This window comes from Furipterus horrens, unplaced genomic scaffold (assembly GCF_987537825.1).
Source record: "Furipterus horrens unplaced genomic scaffold, mFurHor1.1.pri manual_scaffold_1, whole genome shotgun sequence".
Taxonomy (NCBI): domain Eukaryota; kingdom Metazoa; phylum Chordata; class Mammalia; order Chiroptera; family Furipteridae; genus Furipterus; species Furipterus horrens.
Window position 1 is genome coordinate 174,657,964 of NW_028327171.1, and position 27,238 is coordinate 174,685,201.

Below are 27,238 nucleotides of genomic sequence, written 5' to 3' on the forward strand. Positions count from 1 at the left end.
TGTTCCCCTCCACCCAGTGACATCCTTCCCTCCAGTTGTCCCCACCCCTTGGTCCATGCCCATTGGTTGTGTATATAGTTCTTCTCCACATCTTCCTATCTACTCCACTCCCTCCTACTGTGCTTCTTAATTCCTGTACCATCTCTCTCACTTTCCCCATTTCCTCCTCCCTGCTGACCTGCTCCCATAATATTCCCCATACCTATAATTCTTTTTTCACTCTCGTTGCCTACTTAGTTTGCCTTTGTTTCTGTTCCCCAGCTTCTGTTGTTGGTTGTTGTGATACAGTTTTCATTTTAATATTCATAGTTTTGATCCTCTTTCTCCTAAACAAGTCCCTTTAATATTTCATATAACAGTGGTTTAGATCTGATGAACTCTTTCAGTTTTACTTTGTCCTGGAAGCACTTTCTCTGCCCTTCTATTCTGAATGACAGCTTCGCTAGATAGGGTAACTGTGGTTGTAGGTTTTTGCTTTTCATTACTTTGAATATTTCTTGCCAGTCCCTTCTTGCCTGCAGAGTTTCTTTTGAGAAATCAGCTGATAGTCTTATTGGGACGCATTTGTATGTAATTCTCTTCTCCTCTCTTGCTGCTTTTAAGATTCTCTCTTTATCCTTAATTTTTGACATTTTGATTATAATGTGTCTTGGTGTGGTTCTCCCTGGGTCCAGTTTATTTGGAACTCTCTGTGCTTCCTGGACCTGTAAGTCTCTTTCCTTTCCTAAGTTAGGGAAGTTCTGCTTCATTATTTCTTCACATAATTTTTCAATTTCTAGTTGTTTTTCTTCACCTTCTGGCAACCCTATGATTTGGATGTTGGCCTGCTTATAGCTGTCTGATAAGTTTCTGAGCCTCTCCTCATTTTCCTCACTTCTCGTTTCCTCTTTTGCACAGGTTGACTGTTTCTTCCCTATGTTCCCCTTTGTTGATTTGATCCCTGGTTTTCTTGCCTTCACCACTAGTTTCGTATGTAATTTTGTTCATTTCAGCAGGACTAGCCTTCATTCCTTCCTAATCTTGTTTAAGATCTGCTATCAGGTCTGTAAGCATTTTTATAACCAAAGCTCTGAACTGTGCCTCAGAAAGATTTCCTATCTGCTGCTTTATTAGATTAGCTATTTGCTGTCCGGTCAGCTGCATCACCGGGATCTCTATCATGATCTGTGCCATCCTGACCATTTTATGTTTACCTTTGCTTCTTAGGCAAGGCTGTCCCACCTCCTGCGCTATAGAGAGCGGGCCCCATGCACTCATCACAACTGGGCGTCCCATCTCACTATGCTGTGGCATTTTCTGCGGGAGTGTGGGTCCAAGATGGATTCCTGTCGTTCTCTCTCTGCTGAGAGACCAGGAGCATTCTCCTCCATCCCACCCCCTCTGGGCCTCACAGTCCAAGGCCATGGAGGTCTGCCTTCCCTGGCTTTGGAATCGCAAGCTGACCATCTGGTCTGAAGCCAGCGGTGTTCCCCAGGCGCTTCTTGCCTCCCCTTTAATACGGGCGTCTGTGCTTACCGCTGTCCTGCTGCCGTCGCTGCTGCTGCCGCCGCGGACAGCACAACTTAACCTCTCCTCCCCAGCTTCGCCCCTCCTACCTGTCTGGATGAGCACCATTTCTTTATAACTTCATACATTGGACTTCCATTTATTTTCTGGAACTTCTGGTTATTTCTGGTTTTGCGGTAGTTGTATTTCTTCTTAGTTGTGGAGGGAGACGGAGCGTGTCAGTCTAGGCCTCCATCTTGGCCAGAAGTCTCCTGTGTTTGTTTGCTTCCATGTCTCAGGTAGAGCTGTCGCTCCTATTTCATTGTAAGGGGCAGAGCCTTAGGTGTTCATCAGTAACGGGCGACCTATTTCACCACATTGTGGTGCTGCATGCGGGGTAGGGGTCTGAGAAGGAACAATGCCACTTTTCCAGGCACTTCTCCCACCTCCATGCCGGAATGGCATCCCTCCAGACGCTGCCCTGGCCGTCGTTCCCAGAGTGGGTGGGTCCGCGGACGTTCCAGGTCCATGGGGGCCCCCCAAACAAGCAAACTCTGCTGAGACTGGCAGCCTCTGCCTCCATCCCAACCCCCACTGGTCTGCACAGTCAAAAGCAACAAGGCCCAATTTTCCCTGATGCTGGGACAGTGAGCTGCATGGTCTAGTGAGGAGCTGGGAACACTCCCCACGTGTCCCTCCTGACTTTTTAAAACGTGTAACTGCGCTTTCCGCCGGCCTGCCGCTGTTGCTGCTGCTGCTGCTGCTGCTGCTGCCACCACCACCATACTGTGTCCTCCCCACCCCGGCTCCGCCCTTCCTACCTGTCTGGATGAGTATTTCTTCTTTACATCTTCGTTTGCTGGACTTCCATGCACTTTGATTTTCTGGAACTTCTGGTTGTTTCTAATTTTGAGGTAGCTGTATTCCTTCTTAGTTGTGGAGCGAGACGCATCATGTCTGTCTATGCCTCTATCCTGGTGGAAGTTCTCAGTTGTAGTTTTAATAGCCAAAAACTGAAAACCAATAATCTACTAACTGGATGGGTAGATAAACAAATTGTGATATATTTATATGAAAGAATGAGCTAGTAAAAAAGAAAAAAGAAGAATGAACTACTGATACACACCACAACATGGATTAGTCTAAGGGATTATAGATTATACTACATGAACAAACCCGGTCACAAAATTCTACATACTATATACTATATACTTCTATTGATGTGACATTCTGGAAACGGCAAAACTATAGTGACAGAAAGTAGATAATTAGGGGTGGGGAAATGAGATTAACTGCAATGGCACACAAGAATACCCTTTTGGGTTAGTAGAAATTTCTATATCACGATTATGGTGGTGTTATAGGACTATACATTAGTCAGAATTTATCATATTGTTCACTTCAAAATGGTGAATTTTATTTTAAATCAATTATACTTCAACAAAGCTGATTAAATTATTTAAAAAGTAATATAATAAATGGTTGCATTGACCAGTTAATGGATACACTTTCAGGTTGAACGAAAACATTTATTTTAAGATTGTACAGATGGTACTGTTGGCTATGATAACATTTATGATAACTTTCAATTGCATAATCAAAAAGTGCTGCCTCTCAGTATCTTAAAATGAAGGTAATGTACTCCAGAAAAGGATTCTAGTGATGGTAAAGACTGATATCAAGGAGTTACGTAACATTTTAATGAAACATGAGAGTAGATAAAAGTATCACTTGAAAGTTAATTTATCATTTTATTGTGTGTTCTTAAATATCTGGTAGCTAAAATAATAAATATTTTAGGTGTTCAGTGTGATTGAATCGGCTCCGTCTCCTGGAGACCCCATGAATGGGTGACATCCGCTGTGTCCTGTCCTCAGCAGCCCTGCTCAGCTCTGTAGACGCATCCCTATGGCTTCTTTTTGGAGTCACTCCATCTCATATTTGGTCTTTATCTTTTCCTGCTGCTCTCTGTTTTTCCCAGCATTATTGTCTTTTCCAAAGAACCCTGCCTTTTCATTATGTGCTTGAAGTAGAACAGCTTCAGTTTTGTCATTTTTGCTTCCAGTGATGTTTCAGACTTAATTTGCTGTAGAGCACTTTGGCCTTTGCAGTGGTCCAGGATATCCGTAGAGCTCTCCTCCAACACCACATTTCATTTTTTTTTCCTGCCAGCCTTTATTGCCCAACTTTCATATTGGTACACAGTAATTGGGTATATGAGGCTGTGAATGATCTTAATCTTGGTGTCTAATGACACATCATTTCTCTTCTTGATGTCCTTGCTTAATTCTCCATTGCTGCCTTTCCAAGTTTCGGTCTTCTCTTGATTTTTTGGCTGAAGCCTCCATTTGAATTGATGACTGAACCAAGGTAAGCAAAATCTTGAACAATTTGGGTATCTTCATCATCTGTGTTAAAGTTGAGTATTTCTTCTATATTCGTGGTTTTTATATTCTTGATGTTCAAATGTAGTCCTGCTTTGGCACTTTTTTCTTTTGCTTTCATCAGAAGACATTTCAAATCATTGCTACTTTCTGCTAGTAAGATGCTGTCATCTACACTAGTTGATATTTTTTCCGCCAGCTTTTATTCCTCTTTTCTCCTGTGTCTAGCCCTGGTTTTCATGTATGTTCTGTGTACAGATTAACCAAATAAGGAAATAAAATGCCTCTTTGTCTGACCTTTTTGCCTAGGGGAAACCATTCTGTCCTGGCAGTGGCTTCCTGTCCACAGTACAGGTTTGCATTAGGACAGTCACATGCTGAGGCACATCTATTTCTCTCTGAGTATCACAATCCACACAGTGAAAGGCTTTTAACTGTAGTCATAAAATATAGACTGCCTTCATCTGTTGACCATTCCTAAAGTTCGATATACTTAATTTGGCTTGGGAAAAACTGTTTTTCTCTTTTTGGGAAAATGGAGGATTGCTTTATATTCAGGTGTACATAGAGCTTTCTGTTTTACCCAAGTAAGCAGAACTATCTAGTCCTGTACATGTTGGCACTGTATTGCATTTAACCATTTTCGTATCTGTAAATTCAGTTAGGTGGCATCTTATTTATCCCTTTTATCCCTACCACAATCTATAAAGTGGCAGGCTTCTGATGTACATAAAATAAGAGGTTAATGGATAGATAGGTCAAAGCATTTTTTAATAAAGAATCAATCTTGTGCTGTGATGTCTCTTATCATGCTTAACATTTATTCAACAAGCATTTTTTGAGTATTATGTGGAAAGCATTATACTAGCTGCTTTGGAACATTAAAAAATGCTATAACATCTAAACAAGCTTAGCATTAAATATATTCTGTGTAGTGTAAGGTGTAATATAAAGGAGCTTTCAGTTGGAGCATTGGTTAAAAGTACTGGAAAAGCTGTTTAGTCTGATGACACATGAAATCACTTTTTAGCAGCTATGTTATTAAAAATAATCGTAGCCTAAATGTCATTTAACAAAGCAGTTTCTGGGATTTTTTTGAACTTAATCTTTCCATTGTCATATTGTAGATTGACCAAAAGATTTGAGCGTGAAATACTCTTATCTTAGAAGGGTGGAAGACTTGAGTTTTCATTAGGAGTCTCTTAGAGGTTCCTTCTGAGGCTCTAGCACATTTCCTTTTCTCTTAAGAATTATAATGAACAGTTATGCTTCAATTCACTGGCATTTTTTCCTTCTCAAAAAAGATTTTATAGTCCTCATATAGAGTATCAAATAGCATTTGAGACAGAGCCCTTTGTCTTTTCATATAGGGGCATTGAACAGTAAATAGAAGCTTTGTATGAAATACCTTTTATATAGATGATCAGTACACTTCAATACTAATTGTTAAAATGGATGTCAGGATTTTCTGTGAGTGCTATGAAACATAATGAATCTTAAGAGTGATAAGTCTTTATCAGATAGAATTATATTCATGGCTGATGCTTTCACTTGGTGACTTGAATGATAACCAAGCCTTGGACATGAGGCACTATGGTCAGGAAGAGCATCACAGTGTGAGGCACAATACCTCATCTCCACTATCGCAAAGTGGATGGTCATCTGGGCAGATCTCAGTACCATTGACTTAGTATTAGTACTATGGTGGTACCTATCCTTTAGGCAATAGAAGGCAACCATAATTGAAAGACTGTAAAGCCTCCTTGCTGCATTTTCCAAAACTAAGAAATTAATATTGGTCAATTACTATTAAGCCTTAGGCTCTATGCAGATTTATCATATCTTTCACTAATACCTTTTTTTCAAGCATATTTTAAGTTTTCCATGTATTTGAAGAGTAATGTTTGCCTGTTTTAAAAAACAGAGTATGTACTGAAATCACTGTCTTTTCTTGTTAACTGAAGAGGTTGTCCTAAAAGATGTTAACATTCTGTGCTTCAGGGATTGTTTGCCCATTTTATGTTTTCCTTGACCTCAAGCTGCTGTTCTCTTCTTCTAGTTGGCCCTCTATCAGTGTGAGCTAACCAGAAAGCCAACAGTGCCATGTACTACATATGTTCAAAAAAAGAGAAAGTTACTTTTAACATTAGGGAGGGCCTTCTATTTATTAATGAATTCAGATAAAGTATTCAGAAAGGCAGGAGTTATCAGGGAGGATTCCAAGGATTCTGAAGGATTTCCATGGCTTTCCAATACAGTTTGCTACTTCCATTCTTGCATTAGGAAGATTATTTTAAAAAGCTTACTGGGTGATTGCATATGGGATCTGGTGAGGAAAGAGGCTTAGAACTTAAGTTTTATTCCAGCAACATGGGAACGATAAATGAAAGTGTCATTTTTGAAAATGGCATTTATTTTCTGATTATAAATGTATAATTGTTGTAGAATATTTAGTAAGACACAAAAGCAAACAAGTACATATACAGGTCACTATGATTTTATTGTAGACATAACCATTCACTTTAAAAATATGATACATATGCATATTTTACATGCTTTGAATACTGTATATAGTTTTGTGACCTCTTTACGTTACTCTCTCATCAGCATTTCCCCATGTCATTAAATAATCTTCAAAATCTTGACTTTTAGTGGCTACCTCATAGTTCATTGAAAACCAAAAGTGATGTAGCTTCCCATTTTGTTGGACTTCTGATTTCAAGTCTCATTATTGTTACTTTGCTTTGAGCCTCCTTGTACAAAAATATTTATCCACATATCTGTATATTCTCATAGGACAGCTTTTTAGAAGTAGGATTCCTTGATCAAATGGCTTTTGATACACGTGGTTAAGGAACTTCTTAAAAGTTTTACTCCTTTCTCCTCCCACTAGTAGTGTGTGAGCATGCCTGTCCTTATACCTTTGCTTTCAAGTACTATAGTCTTTGGTCTTCAGAAGGGTTGGATTTTATTTTGAAGATTATTTTGACTTTGTTGAGTTTGAGGTGACAATTGGATAGTTTATATAATGTTAAGTATACTTGATGAAGCAGCATGATAAATGCAAAGATACAATTCCTACAACTTAAGATTTAGAAACTGTATATGCAGTTTATATTACACAGGATATCTCTAAGCCATATATTATATGTACATATATATCTATGGCATTATGTATAGGACAAAGTGGAGTGCTAAAGACTGGACTTTAACGCAAACACAGATAATAAGGGATGAAGTAGAGACAATCTTCTGAGGTGATAGAGGATGTGGGTTTACATTAATAGGATGTGTTTCCTGTAAGACTTTTATTCTAAAGAGTATTCAGTTTTAGCTTATTGTGTAGCAACTGCTTTTGTAATTTCAAGGTTTTGACCTGATATCAATATTCCAGTAATGCCAATAGAACTCTTTTATGTCCCATAGATTAATGCCTTCTTGATCTTCTTAGATAACCTTTTGCTGTTTTATATTCTTTTAGATGATATAAACTATTACTAAAGTCCCTGAATGGTAGTTACAGGTTTCAATCTGTTCAGTTCTCTTTTAAAAGTATTTTATAACACAATGGTTGTCATATAATATCTAGTGATGTTGCAGGTTAGTGTTCTTGACTTAAATAGTTATATATTATACATAATTAATAATATATTTCCCCCTGGCTGCTGTGGCTCAGTGGATTGAGCATCAGCCTGTGAGCCAAGTGTCGCTGGTTCGATTCCCAGTCAGGGCACATGACTAAGTTGCACTTCAGGCCCCCAGTTGGGGGAGCGAGTGAGAGGCAACCACACAGTGATGCATCTCTCCCTCTCTTTCTCCTTTCCTTTCTGTCTAAAAATAAAATAAATAAATAAACAAATAAATAATTATTAAAAAAAAATAATAATGTATTTCCCATTATGTAGAATTTTCTAAATGTTAGAATGTCAAGTGAAAGAACTTAATGAATAACTAGGATTTTAAAATAAGACTTTACCTGTGTTTAATAGCTATATCTTGGGCCTGTGCTATTAAATCCACTCTGCTGTGTAAGCAGAAAGAGGGAGAGAAATGGCAAGAAAGCGTAATCAGGAAGAGCAAGGATCTGAAACTGTCATAACATTTTACTTTTTAAACACAAATATATAAGCAAAATTATTTGTGCATTATATGAGTAAGAATATCATTGAGACATTTTCTCATTTGATCAGCTTTTTTTTAATTTTTTTAAGTTGTTATATTCTGTTGGTTATCATTGCTGCTTTGGGAGGCAGTTATAGGGAAATTGTCCGGGAGGCTGGGATGCCCCTGGGTAAGACCAACAGCACAAGCATTACCATGGTAAAATTACTATAACCCAAAGGTGATAATGAGTTTTAGCAAAAGTGTAGCATAGCCTATAACATCTGTCTGTACAGTGGGAGTAACAATACATATCCCAGGTGATAATGTCATGTCTGAGGATTGGAATTTCTTTTTTCATTCTGTCATTTCCCATTCTTCCTGCATATCGGATCTCTCCCTCCCTGCAGTCATTTTGAACTGTGGCTGCCATTATATCACCTGGCAAGCATTGAAACATCTCTACACTCAGACCACACCCCACACTGATAAAACCACAATTTCTTTGTTGGAGGGTGAGGTATCGGGGACCTAGAAATCAATAATTTTTAAAGCTCCACAGATGATACTACTTGGCAGCCGAGGGTGGTTGCCTGCAGTTTCAGGTAGAGAAATACCACTTGTGAGGACAGTGGCCACTCTAGTGTCCAGCATAGATGCCCAGCACAAAAAGTAGACAAATCTTTAATGAATGAATGAATTTATTTCTGTTTTCACCATTGAATCTACTGTGGGAAGTACGCAAAGTATTATACTTTGCACATTGTATAAGCTCATACATTTTTCAGGTTCAGTGTGAATTTATATGTTCAGAAAGGAAGAGTATGAATTAATAAGCATTACCAATTTCCATCAGACTTCACAAGGTCTTAAATTTACCAGAATGAGATCAGACTGGGGGGGAGGGAAGAGGAAGCTATGGTAATTGTGAACTGCTAACAGATAGCTAGGTCTGTCTGTTTAGTTAGTAGTATTTTCCTGTATTGCTTTCTAAGCCATATTTTTTCCCCCATTGTCTGATATTTCTCTCTTAATAAGTTGTGAACTCCTAATTATACTTTCAACCTAGAGGAATAATGACTTTTCCCCAAGCACTCGGAATACTGCCTGTTCCCTTATAAAACAGTTGTTTGAATTTTGTAAAGAAATACAGAGATATGCTTCAGATTGTGTTCTGTCTAGATAGACCCTCACTGTCTGCCTGTGTGCTAGCCATGAACCTTTAGGGGACGCTACTTCTGTGAGCCTTGGTTTTCTCATCCGTGAAGCTGAGATAGTTACCTATCTTATAGTACTACTGTGAGGATCGAATGAGATAGATATATGGTACTTAACATGGTGTGACTCCTGGCAACATACAAGTGCTTAATCAATGCATATGGTTGCTGTTGTTCCTGCAGCTTCTATTCTTGTTGGAACACAGTTTCTCAGTGCAAAGGTTGCTCAGGTGCTCAGTCTAGTTCACACATGTTCATTTAGCCTGTGAGGTGCTAAATGTAATGAAATTTGTTCCTGTGTGCCAGGAATATTTCAAAGCCCCTACCACCATTGACAACCCTGTTAAAGTGAACAACTAATAATAATGAAGATTACCTCACCCCCCCCTTCCTGTTTTCCAAGAAAGATAGAACTCAATAGGTTCAACTGAAAGAGCATGGTGGGAACTAGGAGGAGAAAGGGTGATGAGTGTTTGAATTAGAAATTTGGAGTGGAGGATAGGTAGTATTGATGTTTCAGTTAGTAAGAGAAAGTCAGGGGTTGGAAAATACACAGTACCTCATTTAAAGTTATGGGGAAAAGGTTTAAGTTGATATTTTGTGACCCAGCATTGAAACCACCATTTATATTCGTGGTTAAAGTGTGTTCCAAGTTCTTACATATCCCTTTGTAAGTTGGAAACTCTTTTATGAACCAACGCTTAAAAAACATTTACTTTTCTTGCTTTAATATAGAAACATTTACTTGTTCTAAACTTTATTTGTGTTTTTTCTAATTAGTATACTTTATTGCTTAGAGTACTTTTAGGTTTGCAGCAGAATTGAGCAGAAAGTGTAGAGTTCCCATATATCTGCTGTCCCTGCATGCACAACCTTCATTACCAACATCTCACATCACTGCCTGTTTGTTACAGTGGATGAATCTACATTTGACACATTATTGTCACTTGAAGTCTATAGTTTACATTAGGGTTGACTCTTGGTGTTCTGTATTCTTTGGGTTTTTACAAATACACGACGTGCGTTCACTCTTGTAGTGTTACACAGACTTGACACTGTCCTAAAGATCCTCTGTGCTCTGCCTGTTCATCCCTCCCTCCCCACTAAACCATAGCAACCACTGACTTTTTATTTTAACTGACTCAGTAGTTTTGCCTTTTTAACCATGTCATGCAGTTGGAATCAGACAAAATGTAGCCTTTTATAGATTGGCTACTTCCCTTAATAACATGAATTAAATTTCCTACCTTTTTTTTTTTTTCCTATGACTTGATAGCTCATTTGTTTGAGTGCTGAATAATGTTCAGTCACCTGTATGTACCACAGTTTATTTATCCATTCACCTACTAAAAGATATCTTGATTGCTTCCAAGTTTTGGCCATTATGAATAAAGTTGCAATAAACGTGTGTAGGTTTTTGTGTGGACATGTTTTCAGTTCATTAAATATCAAGGAGCACAATTGCTGGATAGTATGGTAAGAGTATGTTTAGTTTTGTAAGCAACCATCAAACTGCCCTCCATTGGCATTCCCAGTAGCACTGAATGAGAGTTCCTGTTGTTCCCACATTCACCAGTGTGTGTTGTCACTGTTTTGAATTTTGGCTATTCTAATAGGTATGTAATGGTATCTCATTCTTGTTCTAATTTGCAGTTTTTTTAATGACATTTCCTTAGTTTGTTTGGACTGTTGTAACAAAGTACCACAGACTGGGTCACTTATAAACAATAGGAATTTATTTCTCACAGTTCTGGAGGCTGGGCATTTCAAGATTCAGTGTCTGGTTAAAACCTGCTTTCAAAGACAGCTGGCTACCTTCTTGTTCTGTCCTTCCATAACAGAAGGGGCAAGGGAGGTCTGGGGTTTTCTTTTATGAGGGCTACATCTCCATGACCTAATCACTGCCCAAAGGTTCCCCTTCTAATACCATCACATTGTGGGGTAGGATTTCAACCTGATTTTTTTTTGGCACACAAAAATTAAGTCCGTAACAATATTGGATGTTGAACATCTTTTCATGTGCTTATTTGTCATCTTATATCTTCTTTGGTGAGTTATTTGTTCAGGTCTTTTTGCCCATTTTTAAATTGGGTTGTTCCATTACTTATTGAGTTTTAAGAGCTTTTTCTATATCTTGGATAATAGTCCTTTATCAGATGTACAAAGGATCATACTAGAATACTATATGCCAAAATTCAATAACCTAGGAGAAATAGATAAATTCCTAGAAATACATAACCTGCCTAGACTGAATTATGAAGAATTAAGAAATCTAAATAGGCCAATCAGCAGTGAGGAAATAGAAACAACCATCAATAGCCACTTAAAAAATAAAAGTTCAGGACCAGATGGCTTCCCTAGTGAATTTCACCAAACATTCAAAGATTTGAAATCTATCTTTCTCAAACTCTTCCAAAAAATAGAAGAAAAAGCAATACTTCCTTACACATTTTTGAAGCCAACATAACCCTGATACGAAAACCTGGCAAGCATAACCCCCAAAAAGAAAACTACAGACCAGTATATCTTATGAATACAGATGAAGACGTTCTAAACAAAATACTAGCGAACTGAATACATTAAAAAGTAATACATCATGATCAAGTGGAGTTCTTCCAGGGACACAAGATAATTCAACATATGCATATAGATCAATGTAATATGCCACATTAACAAAAGAAGGATAAAATTATATAATCTTATTAGTAGATTCAGAAAAAGTTGCCCTAACTGAGTTGGTTGGTTGTCATCCTGCAAAGTGAAAGGTCGCAGGTTTGATTCCTGGTAAGGGTACAATGCCTGGGTTGCAGGCCTGGTCCCCGGTCGGGGTGTGTGCAGGAGGCCATTGAATGGTGTTTCTCTCACACATCAATGTTTCTCTCCCCTCTTTCTCTTCCCTTCCCCTCTCTCTTCCCTTCCCCTCTCTCTGAAGAATAAAAATCTTTAAAAAAAATAGATGCAGAAAAACATTTGATAAGATATACATCCATTTATGATTAAAACACTTAATAAAATAGGATTAGAAGAAAAGTACCTCAAGATAATGAAGGCCATATATGACAAACCCTCTTATTCATCATAGTTCTGGAAGTCCTAGCCAGAGCAATCAGGCAAGAGAAGGAAATAAAAGGCATCCAAATTGGGAAGGAAGAAATAAATGTCATTTTTTGCAGATGACATAATTCTGTACACAGAACACCCTAAAGACTCCACCAAAAAACTGTTAGAAACAGTAAACAAATACATTAAAGTTGCAGGATATAAAATCAAAGTACAAAAATCCACAGCTTTCCTGCATACTAAAACAAAACTCCAGAAAGAGAAATCTAAAAAAAAAACATTCCTTTTGCAGTTGCAACCAAAAGAATCAAAATACCTAGGAATAAACTTAACAAAGGATGCGAAAGACATATAAACTGAAAACTAAAGAGCATTATTAAAAGAGATTGCAAAAGATACAACAAAATGGAAAGATGTTTTGTGTTCATGGATTGGAAGGGTCACCATAGTTAAAATGACCATATTACCCAAAGAAATATACAGATCTAATACAATCCCCATCAAAATCCCAATGTCTTTTTTTTTTTTTTTAAGAAATGGAACAAAAAGTCATCAAATTGGTATGGAATCATAAAAGACCTCAAATAGTCAACACAATCCTGAGAGAAAACAACAAAACCTAAGATATCGCACTACCTGACTTCAAATTATACTATTGAGCTACGATAATGAAAACAGCAGGAAAACAAGAGATCAGTGGAACAGAATTGAGAGCCCAGAAATAAAACCAGAAGTATAGGTAATTATTTTTGACAGAGGAACCAAAAACACAACGGAGAAAAGATAGCCTCTTCATTAAATGGTGCTGGGAAAAATGGAAAGCCACATGCAAAAGAACGAAACTAGACTAGTTTGTCCCCATGTACAAAAATTAATTAAAAATGAATTCAGGGTCTGTATATAAAATCTGAAACAATAAATTACATAGAAAACATAGATACTGAATTTATGGACCTTGGTTGTAGAGAACATTTTATGAAAGGCAAGGGAAGTAAAGGCAAAAAGCAACAAATGGGATCATACCAGACTAAAGAGCTGCACAGCCAGAAAACCGGCAGTCCAACAGAAAGGCAACTGATCGAATGGGAGATGACATCTGCACACGACAGCTCTGACAAAGGGTTAATATCCAAAATATATGAAGAGCTCATAAAACTCAACACCAAACAATCCAAGTAAAAAATGGGCAGAGGACCTAAACAGTTTTCCCAAGAAGGCATATAATGGCCACCCTTATGAAAAGATGTTCAACTTCACTAGCTATTAGGGAAATGTAAATCAGAACTATAATGAGATACCACTTCTCACCTATTAGAGTGGCTATTTATCAACAAGACAATAAATGTTGGAGAGGTTGTGGAGGAAAGGAAACCCTCATTCGTCGCTGGTGAGAAAGTAGATTGGTAAACAATTGATGGAAACCATTCTGGTGGTGCCTCAAAAAAAAAAAAAGAACAGTTACCATATGGCCCAGCAATTCCTGTCCTGGGTATCTACTTGAAAAACTTAAAAACATGTATGATGTATGTATTCACAAAGATATATACACCCCTGTATTCATGCAGCATTATTCATGATGGGCAAGACTTGGAGACAAAGTGTCCTTTAATGCAGGATTGGTTAAAGAAGATGTGGTAGATACATACAATGGAATACTACTACTCAGCCATAAGAAAGATGAAGTACTGCCATTTGAAACAACATGAATGGACCTTGAGAATACTGTGCTAAGTGAAATAAGTCAGAAAAAACGAAGAGCCGTATGGTTTCACTAATAGGTTGGATATAAAACTGACACTCATGGACACAGAACAGTTTGGTGGTTACCAGAGGGAAGGGGGTAGGGGCGTAGTGGGAGTGGAGGGGGCCTAATACATGGTGACAGGATATAGTTTGACTTTGGGTGATGGGCACACAGTGCAATATACAGATCTTGTATCATAGAAATGTGCACTTGAAACTTATATGATCCTTTTAACCAATGTCACCGCAATAAATTTAAATTTTTAAAAAGAGCTCTTTATATATCTTGGGTAACAGTCCTTTATCAGATGTGTGCTTTGCAAATGTTTTCTCCCAGACTTTGACTTGTCTTCTCATTTTCTGACACTGTCTTTTGCCGAGCCAATGTTAACTTTAAAGAAGCTCAGCTTATCAATTATTTCTTTCATGGATCATACCTCTGGAGTTGTATCTAAAATGTTATCATCATACCTAAGGTCATCTAGGTTTTCCTTTACGTTATCTCGTAGGAGTTTTATAGTCCTGCATTTTATTTTAGGTCTTTGATCCATTTTGAGTTACTGTTTGTGGGGTGTATAAGATCTGTGTCTAAAGTTTATTTTTTTACATGTGGTTGCTCAGTTGTTCCAGCACAGCTTTTTGAAAAGACTGTCTTTACTGCATTTTATTACTGCCTTTGTCCCTTTGTCAAAGGTCACTTTTGACTTTATTCATGTGGGTCTATTTCTGTTCTCTCATTCTATTCAGTTGATTTATTTGTATTCTTTTGTCAAGACCGCACTGTCTTCATTACTTTTTAGTAAATCTTGAAGTTGGGTAATGTCAGTTCTCTGACTTCGTTCCCTATCAGTATTGTGTTGGCTATTCTGGTTCTTTTTCCTCTCCATGTGAACTTTAGAATCAGTTTATTGATATACACAAAATAACTTGCTGGGATTTTAATTGGGATTGCATTGAATTCATGAATCAAGTTGACAATATTGACTCTTCTTACCTATGAACAGTGTCTCTTCATTTATTTAGTTTTTTGATCTTATTTGTATTTTTAATAGATTTTTGTGTTACTATATAGCTCTTTAAAACTTAGTCAAGGTAGATAAAGCCTATTAAAGTTATACTGATTTGACATCTTAGTTAAATATAGTTCTTTTATTTTTGTAGCCAAAATTAAACCCATTCTTAAAAAAGAACTTTGTATAGTATAAATTTAAAATTTTTTAACTCATACTATACACATAGGAATTTTTATTTTAACAATTTAAAACAGGACTCTCACCACATACCAGTTTTCATAGTTGTATCAAGTCCAACTTAAAGACATTGTTGCATATAGTCTTTTGTCCTTGGATTTAGTTCAACTCATTTTAAGATAATATTTTTGCCATAGGGTTAAAAAGCATGCAGAATTTAGTATAAATCTTTGCACATTTGTCTTAGTATAGGATTAGAAGTTGTATGTGTTAAAGCATATATTTGTGAATTGAATCCATTATTAAATTAAGCGTTTGGAAGTTCTTATAGGGAATCACTCCAGCGCTGGAAAAGTAGAGTGTTTATGATTTTTGCAGTAACAGTAATAGCTGAAAAAATATTAAAGTGATGAGAAATTGGTTTTTTAAAGCTTTCAGTCCTTATGCTGCTAATGTCTATAATAGTGTCACTTGTTAGCAATAAGAGCAGCTAGTAACAGAAAATTCCCAGGTGCAAGTTTGTCACTGTCTAAACTTCCTGTGAGGAAATGAATGTTTGCAGGGGAATAAACAGTAGAACACTAGTGCTTCTCATTTTCTTAATATTATTTAGACAGAAAATTGAGTCCTCAATTATGGAATTCAACAATTTATCCTTTTTTTGCATTACTGCATATTGAGGTTTCAATGCACAAAGTCCCTAATACTTTTGTCTCTGCTTTTCCATATTCCAACTGGAATGAATTTTACTTCTGCTGTGTCAGTAAAGTAAATCACTAAGTGAATGAACCCTTCCTTATGAAGGTAATATAAGAAAAAGTTCCATTTCCTCTCCTCTCCTCTCCTCTCTCTTCCCCCTACGTGTCCTCCTCTCCTTCTTTTTTCCTTTCTCCCTCCCCTTCCCCCTTCCTCTCCCTTTCCCCATTAAACTTGGCTTGTAAGATCTCTCTTTCTTCTCTTAGACCCCACAACTCTTTAGTTACTTTGAGTTATTATAGTACTTATAACTTTTAGGACATTAAAAGCCCAGTTCATTTCTTGTAACCTCATGGAGCTTATAGTCTAGTGGGGGCAGACAATAAGTAAGTAAAATATTGAATAAATAGATAAGATAAATAATATGTTAGGTAGTGGTAGATGCTATGGAGAAAAAATAGAAAGGAAGATATGAAATGTGGAGATTATGTGTGACATTTTAGATACAGTGGTAGGTAAGGCCTCTCTGAGGATGTGATGGTGCAAACTGTAGCTATCTCAAGGAGGAACAATGTTCAGGCAGAGTCACAACTGGCGCAGAGGCCTTGAGGTGGAAGTGTATGTTGTGTGTTGGAGAAACAGGTTACCCAACCAGTTGAACAAAGAAAAGAGGAACAGATAGATAAGAAGGATGGTGGGGTTGTAGTGGCAAAATGCGTAATGCATGATAGGGTCATAAGATTTTGACTTTAACACAGAATAAGTAGGTAAGCCTTTGGAGGGTTTTGACCAGAGTTCTGTGATCTGATTTACCTATTCTGTCTGATTGTCCTGTTGAGCAGAGACTACTGTGGTGGTCCTAGGGTCAAAGGTGGAAGCCGGTAGGCTATTGTAATTAACCATGCAGAAGATACTGGTGTTTTTGAATAAAGGCTGGACTGGTAGCAGTAGGATTAGAATTTTGGGTATGTATGCTTTGAAGATAAACCCAATAAAATTTGCTGATAAACTGGATGTGGGGTAGAAAGAATGTTGTCAAGGATGAGGTCTCTAAGGCTTTTATCCCAATTAACTAGAAAGAAGAATGGAATAGCCATTAGATGAAATAGGGAAGATTATAGGGGGAATTGGAGTTTGAGATGGGAGCTGGAAGGGATAGCGGAATAGAGACTTGTTTTTAATAAAGATTGAGGAAAAGCCATTTTGGTGTTCTTGTGGGCATGGTCCACAGAGGTAAAAATAGATGATCCAGGGTGGAGTTTAGAATGGCTGGAGTTTTGCCCTTGTAGAAAAAAAGAGATTGAAAATTGATATAAATAGCATCTACTTTGAGATTGTCGGCATTTATCACCCATTCTCTACTTAGCTGGGAGGCCTCAGTGGGAGGTCTAGCCTATAAAATGCTTTGTTTGAATTAGGATGGAGTCACTCCTGCAGCTAACACCTTCTCTCTCCACCCTTCCCTTACCCCTTCCCTCTTAAAAAAAAAAAAAAAAAAAAAAAAAAGGCCCGACTAGCAGGTGACACCTTTGTGAGAGGGAAAAAGAGGCCCATATTCCAGGTAAGGCAGCCTACTTGAGGGCTGGATGTTAGCCCTTGCTTATCTTAGGCTAATGTCCTTTGAACAGTGAAGGAATCACATTAACTATAAGCTGCAGCCCTCCCCAGTCTACTCCAAGACAGAGGGAAAGTCACGCTTACTATTCTGCAAAATAGTATGATAAGTGAAAAGAAAGGAAATTTGGAAACCAAGAGTTTGGTGTAGGAATTCCAGCTCTTCTACAAACTGGCAAAGGGTACTTAAGGTGGATCATTTAGTTTCCATGCCTTGGTTTCTTCAGGCATAAAGGGTGGGCTTTGGCCTCAACCATATCCTTTCCAGTCTGAAATTCTGTGATTCATTAAAATACTGTAATCTACAACTTCATTTCTGTCCAGCCGTATGAAGCATAACATATTCTGCTAGAAACAAAAAATATCACTCAGGAAATTTGGTTTCTTGAGTTCTTACATAAATAATTATTTACAAAATTTGGAGATTAAATTTGATGTAACAGCACTAAAATTATAAGGGGAAATAAAAGAAAGCCAAAATACAGACTAGTTCATAGGCTTTGTTCAAGTTCTGTCTTGAGTTATTTTGTAGCTGTGGGACGTAGGGAAAGTTATTTAACTCTCCAAACCTTAGCTTTCTCATCTAAAAATAGGAATATAATAGCAGTACCTACTTCATAGACTTGTAAGGAGGATTAAATGAGTTATATGCTGTGAACAGTGCCTGGCTTATAATAAGGATAAAGTAAACCTTAGCTAACATTATCGTTACTATTATTACTACCTCATGACATGAAGAGTTTAGAAACATTTTAGTAAAGTAGCTATCCTATAAAAGTCTCTGACAGTGTAGTTTAATTTTACGATTATCTTTAGTCACTAAGGGGAAAATTGAGAAGAGGAAATGCCAGTGAATCAGGTTTAACTTTTTCTTTCCTCCACAAAATTAGTACCCTGTTCTGCATATCTTTAGTTACAGTGAAAATTCAGCTGGGGAATATACAGATTCTCAAACGATGACAGGATGAGCCATTGCTGTAATTAGTTGCTGTGATATTTAAAACCTATGAAGTAGTATTGTTTTCAAAAGCATATTTTCCCTAAGTAGGCCAAAGTCATAACATTTTGTTTGTCATATATATGCCTTAAAGATAGATTTTGAAGCACCCTGTATTTTGATTATACCATCAAGCTTTCTATACCCTTTCTGTATGCAGTTTTTCAGAGCTCATATTTGATTATTGATAACATTGCTTACCTGATGTTTACAGATCAGTTTGTTTTACAGAGTTAATAAGATACACTAGTTAAATCATTTTTATTTATACTGAATGTTGTATTTTAATTATTGTGGTTGATTTATGAATGCTGGTTTCCACTAATTTTAAATCAAACTTGCATATCATTTCTAAACTGATCACTTTAAAAGGAGAAAAACTATATAATACATTAGTTTAGAAAGCCAAGGTAATTTATGATGTAAAGGTTAGAGAAAAGTGGAAGTCTCTAAGGTAAATTTGAAGAGAGTTTTAGGAGTATTAGATGGGCCTTAACTGACAAATAATTGTGAATTTAGATTTTACTTGAATTATCTCTCGTTTGTCTTTTATAAATGAAATGAGTTGCGCTCAGTGCAGTGTACCTGGGATTTAGTGGCGCCTAGCACTCAGACCTTGGTTTCTAAAACCTTCTCACTAAAAGGAACCAGGGATCCTTAAATAAATGGCTGATTCCAAGACTCAGAGCCTAGGACGTCCCATTCGTTATGCCAGAAAGTGAGGAGAGATGTTCAAAGAAACTGATGGTGGGCTATTGCCCAGTGATAGGGGCCATTTTGAAGAGGTTCCCACTGGCCAGATCTGGGTAATTTGAGCAATCATGTAATTAAAGGTTGTAATGAACTATAAAGCCTGAGGAAAACAATAGGAATCCATGAGACCTCACTGGTAATACACACAAATGGGGCTAAAGAGCCATCTGGTAAATGTGATTTTAGTAGTTTTGTTCAGCCAAGACTCATAAGTGGATCTTAAATCTAGGGGAGAAATGGTGATGAAGAACAGGATATTTGCATGGTCTTGAAGTGTTTGTCCAGAGGCTGCCTCTTGGTTGTAGGGAAAATGTATTAAGTAGCAGCAGGAAAATTGGACAGCACTTGATCTGGGTAATGAAAATTAACATCACCATTTAGGGACAGGTGAATACCATGTACCTCTGGGGGTGATACCCTGAGAAGAACACAACATCACTTATGTACTCTTCTGGCCACTGATGTATCTAACCCTGAGGAAACATTAGACAAGTTCAAAATGATGAGCATTCTTTAAAAAATGTATTTTTCAAAGATGTTAATGTTATAGAAGTCAACAGAAGGCTGAAAGGCTTTATATTAAGTCTGTAAAGGCGCAGGACATAGATGACACCAAGACTGAATGCTGTATCTGGAGAAAAATTATAAGGGTTTTTTGGTTTTTTTTTTTTTTTTGCATCATTGGATCAGTTGACTTTTTTTTTTTTTTTTTTTTTTTTGCAGACTGTAGGTTTAAGTATTGTATTGATATTATATTTATTGAATTGTAGCTGTATTGTAATTATATTGTAATTGTATTGGAGGTTATTTTAGGAAATGCACACTGAAGTATTTATGGGGAAAAGGTTATGATGTATTCTACTTAACTCTCAAGTGGCTCAGAAAAAGCACTTTGTATGTGGGTGTTCATATACATGTACATATACATAGCAAATAGGGCAGAATGCTAACAAGAAGATACCTGGGTAAAGTTATGCAGATGTTCTTTGTTGTGATTTTTCTGTAAGTTTGAAATATTTCCAGATAAATGTATACACATGCATGCACTCATTGGGGCTCATCACTTACTGCTCTAGGTTGCTAATTTACCTTTAATATTTAATTGATTTAAGATGTTAAAATTCATTGCTTACAGATACACAGATTGATTTTTAATTTCTTTTAAATAGTGCTGGGCCTAAAGGAGATAATATTTATGAATGGAGATCGACTATACTTGGTCCACCAGGTTCTGTATATGAAGGTGGTGTGTTTTTTCTGGATATCACATTTTCATCCGATTATCCATTTAAGCCACCAAAGGTAAGAACCTAGAAGTGCATTATTTAATATTTATGCTTCTCCTCTAAAATCAGTTTATTTATTCTAGCAATTAAATGAGTATTGATGTGATCATTTTAATTGCATTGTTTTTTATGGATTGATATGGAAACTTAATGCACCAAGATCTTTAAAACTACAAAAATAATTAATTTCTGCCTTTTACAAATAACTGTAATCAGAAAGAGGATTCATTAACTGTAAATAAAAGTATGAGGGCCTCCCCCCCAAAAATGGAATATATTTATAAAAAATTGTGTATTTATTCTTACATGTTTAAACTTCAGTCACCTTAAAAGTACTCTCCATTTGATGCAATACACCTATTGAGACTTTCTCCACTGCTCAAAACAGTTTTTGAACTTGTTGATTTTGATGCTTTTTAGTGCCTCTGCTGTTTTTTGTTTCATTTCTTCCACATTGGCAAAACGTTTCCATTTGAGGACTTTTTTCATCCAGGGAAGCAAAAGAAAGTTACTCAGGGTGAGATCAGGTGAATAGAAAGGGTAGGGATGGGGGTCATGCCGTTTTTGGTCAAAAACTGCTGAACACTCAGCGTGGTGTGGGCAGATGCGCTTGTAAATCACCCATAGTGAAATGAGCCAACGTGTTGAAAAGACTCTTCAAAAAAATTTTTTTTCACTGAAGCTGAATGCAGCCTCTCACAACACCACCAGCTAGTACACTGATAAAGACGGGCTCTTAAAATACTCAGCTAGCAGGGGAAGCCTTCACTACAAGGGGCCTGCCCTCCAGAAGATAATTCTGGATATTTTGGGGTCCTCCCTCGTATACCACTTTGCACATCATTAAAGCAGATGGATTTTTGATTTTAGAATGAGGGAAAATATTCTACGAATCTTCCTTAGAAACGTATTGAGATTAAAAAGTAAACCTGTGTGACAGCTTCTAGAAATAAGGGTTAAATAACTTGAATTTTGTGCTAAATACCATATCTTTATAGATGAGCAAAAACCAGAAAATCATGGCAAATAAGAGAGAGACTAATACTATTCAATAAACTTATTTTGTGCTCTCTGTAGGTAGGATGTAGTAATGGGTACAAGGGTGGCTGTATGACTTAATGCCTCCTTGTTGTCTCTGAATATGAATTAGATGATAACAGGAGGGTTGAGTTCTGCCTTGTAATGACTGACAGTTCTTTTTCAAGTCTTAAACATAAGTTACTTAAATAGATTTCTCCTCTGACTTCTCATTATAAAATGTTCAGGCCACCTGGTAAAAAACAGAAATATTAATCCTGAGCATAATTATTCTTTGCTTGATCTTAGCTAAACAAGCTGTCTACAGGTGATCAGTAAAAGATTTCTGACCTGTTAGGGAAAAGTATGTTACCAAGCCCTTAACTATGATGAAATGTTTTCTTTTTCAGTGTAGTTCCTTCTGTTCCCAATACTATGTAAAAATATATGCAACAATTTAATTCCTGCAAAAGAGAAAATAAAAAACCCAGACAGTATATTATCTAATAAGGTAACAGCATTTCTACCTAGTGGTATTTACCTCCAATTGCAAATACCAAGGTTCCCAGCATCTAGAGGTATTTCCTCTCAAACTATAGCTTTTAGTTTTTTGAGTGGTTTACTCTGTGGTCCCATCAGAATTTAAGATCTTTAAATGGTTGTCTTAATGCTCCCAGGTATATAGATTATGTTTTGCTAGATCAATGAAATAAAAGGATAAAACCCTCATGTTGATAATAACACAAATTGTATTCACATTCATTTTGACATGTTAAATGGCAGTAGATCACTAACCACTCAATTTGTATGCAATGGTTGTCTACATGATAGAAAACATGTAAAACTTCAGCAAAATAGCTCATGACTATTAAAGTGATACTTTTACATGCCTCGTTTTTCATGTTGGAAAATGGCTTTAACATTATAGCAAAATTAGCAGAAAAACTTTTGCAAGATTTATTTTTTATGAAGTTATTTTTGTATATTTTTATATATGAAGGAAAATCTGTTGAAGAAAAGAACTTCTTAGGATCTTTTAATGGAAAACAGAAATTGACTAATGGTTTCAAATTATCGTTCTATATATGCTTTATCATAGTTGTTTTGGTTAATGTAATGACTTTTAAAATTAATTTAGCATGTTAATAATTTTGCTGGCCTCAGTATTTTAGTTTACTAACTCTAATGTTAATTCCTTTTGCCTAAAGTATCTTATACAGTATTGTGAAGCATTATTTAGATCTATATTTGGCTAAGTGAAAAGGTATTAGATACAATTTTTCTCTACAGTACTGCTTATTTCTGAAGTTCAGATAAAGGTGTTGAACTTCTTGAAAAATAATAAAAATGTAATTCCCTTCTGTTCTCTTATTGTTAATAACTAAAAGGATTCAAGTATTAATTATATTGTGTTTGTACACCATACATATAGTCAGCTGTCAATAATCTTAGCATGTATTATTCCCATATTCTATAGCAGAACTATCTAATAGAAATATAATGCAAGCTATACATGTAATTTAAAATTTTCTAGTGGCTACATTAAAGGAGTAGAAACAGTGAATCAATTTTAATAATATATTTTATTAACCCAGTATATTTAAAATATTGTCGCTTCTCTATGTAACCAATATAAGAGTGTTATTAATGCTATATTTTACATCTTCTTTTTGGTATTGAGTCTTTGAAATCTGATATGTATTTTACACTTTTTGCCCTTTTTAATTCAACTAGCCATATTTTAAGAGCTCTGTAACTAATAGTATGTATTGTATTAGAGCTGTTATAAAGGTGCGTGGTCTCCTCTCCTCTCACCCCTGCAAGACCGGTGGTTTCTTGCCTGTTAGGCCAGTGGTTACTTTTTTTTAAATTTTGCTTCCTTATCAGAAATATTTTCTTCCCACACTTCTATTGGGAGATCACAGTATGCTGCTATTTCCAAGAGCTCAGAAACTTTTTTTTCCTCTGGAAATTAAGAACTAACCACTCAGTGTTTGTGATTGTTTTGAACTTGACAGTATTTGTTCCTCAGTTTTATCCTCTTTTTTCACACATCTCAGGGACACATTAGTTTCCTTTATTCAGTAACTTAATACCTTGTTTGTTTTATTTTACTTTCTTGTCTAATAAGACGGTGAGTCAGTTGTGGAAATAATAGGCTAGGAAATAGGCTGGTGATTTTACCAACCTTCCTCTAAATTGTTCTCCAACATTTTCTGACACATAGCAAGAAATTAGCTGGGTTGATACTGAAATTTTGTACAACAAATTATTTTAACTTTTGTTTTATCTTTAAAAAATTCTTTACCACTTCTTACCTTTGACATCAAAACATTTTTGTTCTTCCTCACTTTCCATCTTTAGAACGTATGTTGTGTGCACAACATGCATGTGTATATGGTGCATGTATAACAGAATTACTGTATCTTTCATTTTGATTAATCAGATTACTCACTTTGGTTTAAATCATTGTACTTCTTGGCTATACTGGATAAAAACCATAAAATTCCACCAAATTAAATAAAATCATTTGATTTTGTTATTACTTAAACCTAGTATTGGATTAGCTCATCAGTTAAATTATTTGCTACTTAGTGTCATCTGTGATGTGTTACCCTTCATTTTTGCCAGTGAGAGTTTCAGTTGCTAAGAAAGCATTTCATTTTCTTCTGTTTTTAATGTGACTGCCCTTAGGTTACTTTCCGCACCAGAATCTATCACTGCAACATCAACAGTCAGGGAGTCATCTGTCTGGACATCCTAAAAGACAACTGGAGTCCTGCTTTGACTATTTCAAAGGTTTTGCTGTCAATTTGTTCTCTTTTGACAGACTGCAACCCTGGTAAGAAAATATTTATTAACACACAGCGAGGCTGTGGAAACCAGGGAATTTTCTTTGTTAGCTTAAATGTGGATTTGAGAAGTAAATGCCATTGGTGGAAAGATCAGCATAAAATATTTTGCCAGGAAATCATCAATGCCATTTCGATTCGAATAGACCAGAAGTTTTACAATAACTTTCTTTAGTTTGTTAATGGAATGCTACCCTACACTTATTTTCTCCCTATCATTGATGGACTCTGTTTTCTGAATTATGTTCTGTACAACCCACTTTGATGGCATTAAAGCAGTGTCTCTGACTCTAGTGCCTACGCTTCTTCCTTTATGCTGCCTTGGGCTTTAAAGCACCCACTTAGTAATGAAGAACTTCTTGTTCTTTCCTCCTTTTTTAGATTATCGTTAATTGTACTGGATGTAGTTAATAGTGGAGGATATTAAAAAATTATAGCTGATGAGATAGTTGGACTAGATTATGATTATATATACTTAGAGGTAAAGTCATTAGTGCAGAATTTGTATCATTTTAAAGAAATGTATTACTTCCACACATCATTTTAACGTGAGTAGCTGAATTGAAAAAGTGATGTTTAAGTCGGGGGGTTTACATATGTTATCTTACCAAAGAGGTCACTTTTTAAAAGAACGTCTCATTATTTTTTCTAAACATTTGATTAATCACCAGAGGCTATACTATTATCTTTGGCCTGGCAGTTATACATATACCAAACATGGATGGATGAATGGTTGGATAGATATTGCAACATCATTTATTGGGTTGGCTAAAGAAGTTCATTTGGGTTTTTTCCCCTGTAAGATGGCTCTAGTAGCGCTTAGTTGTCTTTAACATCATGTGAAACAATTTTGTTAGATTGTATTGTGACAGCTGTCATATCAGTGTGCATTAAAAAAAAAAACTTAAAATTGGTGAATTTTTGTGTAGCCATTTTAATACTAAAGATGGAAGAAAAGTCACATTTTTGGCATATTATACTTTATTATTTCAAGAAAGGTAAAAACTGAAATGCAAATAAAGAGTTGTGCAGTGTATGGAGAAGGTGCTGTGACTCATTGAACATGTCTTAAGTAATTTTTTGTACTGGAGATTTCTTGCTGGGTGATGCTCCACAGTTGGGTAGACCAGTTGAAGTTGACAGCAATTAAATTGAAACATTAATTGAGAACAGTCAGTGTTATACCATGTGGGAGATATCCGACATAATCAAAATATTCAAATCAATAAAGCTATTGGTGAAAATGAAAAGTATGTAGGAAAAAAACAACACTTTTTAGCCAACCCAATAAACAGCAAAAGATTGGAAGTAACTTGAATGTTCATTTAAGAGGATCTTCCTATTAAAAAGAATGAGAGCTCTTTATGAACTGATAGGGAAAGCTCTCTATGATATATTAAGTAAAAAAAGCAAGGCACTGAAAAAGTGCATATGCATAACAGTATGTTCTAAATGCTTGTAGATGTGTATATATCTGCATAGCAATGGTGCAGATGAAAGTTTTTGCCAGGGAAAAAAACTCCTGAGTAACAAAGGTTTATATCTCAGATTGAATTTCCAGTCCAGAATTCTATTTTTTTTTGAACGGTAAGTTTTCAAATGGAGATAAGGTAGTTGTTTGAGTCATATTGTTGCATAGAATGAAGGAAACATTTTATTCTGAATAGCATTGCATTGTTAGATCTGAGGTTTTATTTTAAAATTACATTTTTAATGTTTGTTCATAGGAAGGCAGGAATATAATCATCTTTTACACTTTATTGAATAAAATGCCAAGAGTAAAAAACATTTTTGTATATTAAAGGCAGATATCTTTTATAAAAATCATATTTGTTTACTCAACATTCATTTTTTAGTTAAAAGGGCCATTAACAAAATTGAATATTAAGATGCTGCTACAAAAGTCAGTGTTTCAGTTGAATAAACTGTTAAAACTGTACCTTTAAGACATATAATATCTTTTATTATTCTTTTCCCTTTTCCAGCGGATCCTCTGGTTGGAAGCATAGCCACTCAGTATTTGACCAACAGAGCAGAACATGACAGGATAGCCAGACAGTGGACCAAGAGATACGCGACATAATTCACATAATTTGTATGCAGTGTGAAGGAGCAGAGGCATCTTCTCACTGTGCTGCAAATCTTTATAGCCTTTACAATACGGACTTCTGTGTATATGTTATACTGATTCTACTCTCTGCTTTTATCCTTTGGAGACTGGGAGACTCCCTCAAAAGGTAAATGCTATCAAGAGTAGAACTTTGTAGCTGTAGATTAGTTATGTTTAAAATGCCTACTTGCAAGTCTTGCTTCTTTGGGATATCAAAATGTATTTTGTGATGTACTAAGGATACTGGTCCTGAAGTCTACCAAATATTATAGTGCATTTTAGCCTAATTCATTATCTGTATGAAGTTATAAAAGTAGCCGTAGATGACTAGGAATTATGTCATTTGTATTAAACCCAGATCTATTTCTGAGTATGTGGTTAATGCTGTTGTGAAAAATGTTTTACCTTTTACCTTTGTCAGTTTGTAATGAGAGGATTTCCTTTTACCCTTTGTAGCTCAGAGAGCACCTGATGTATCATCTCAAACACAATAAACATGCTCCTGAAGGCATAGTTTCCTGTCGTAATATTTTAGGTCTCTCTTGTTAGAAGGTGTGTCTGAGATGATTGCTGATGAAATAAAAATGCAAATATGAAGATACTGACTACTAAAGACTAGTACAAATAAATGAATTATTAAATAGAAAACATTTGAAATCTTATTGAATGTGTAGAGTTTTTTGTTTTTTTTTTCTTTTAAGTACGAATGAGAGAATATGAGGTTAAATATACA

General features: G+C 36.0%; 1 protein-coding gene across 5 annotated transcripts in view; it reads left to right on the forward strand.

Annotated features, from left to right (window-relative positions):
* UBE2E3 (ubiquitin conjugating enzyme E2 E3) overlaps positions 1-27,018 on the forward strand; it is an 86,083-nt gene extending 59,065 nt beyond the window's left edge. For all 5 annotated transcript variants that reach the window (XM_090281255.1, XM_090281247.1, XM_090281281.1 and 2 more), the window contains 3 exons: positions 20,410-20,542; positions 24,238-24,385; positions 26,381-27,018. In XM_090281255.1, coding sequence (XP_090137381.1) covers positions 20,410-20,542; positions 24,238-24,385; positions 26,381-26,478 — 379 coding nt within the window. In that variant the 3' untranslated portion in view covers positions 26,479-27,018. The remainder of the gene's footprint in view (positions 1-20,409; positions 20,543-24,237; positions 24,386-26,380) is intronic.
* Positions 27,019-27,238: the final 220 nt, after the last annotated feature.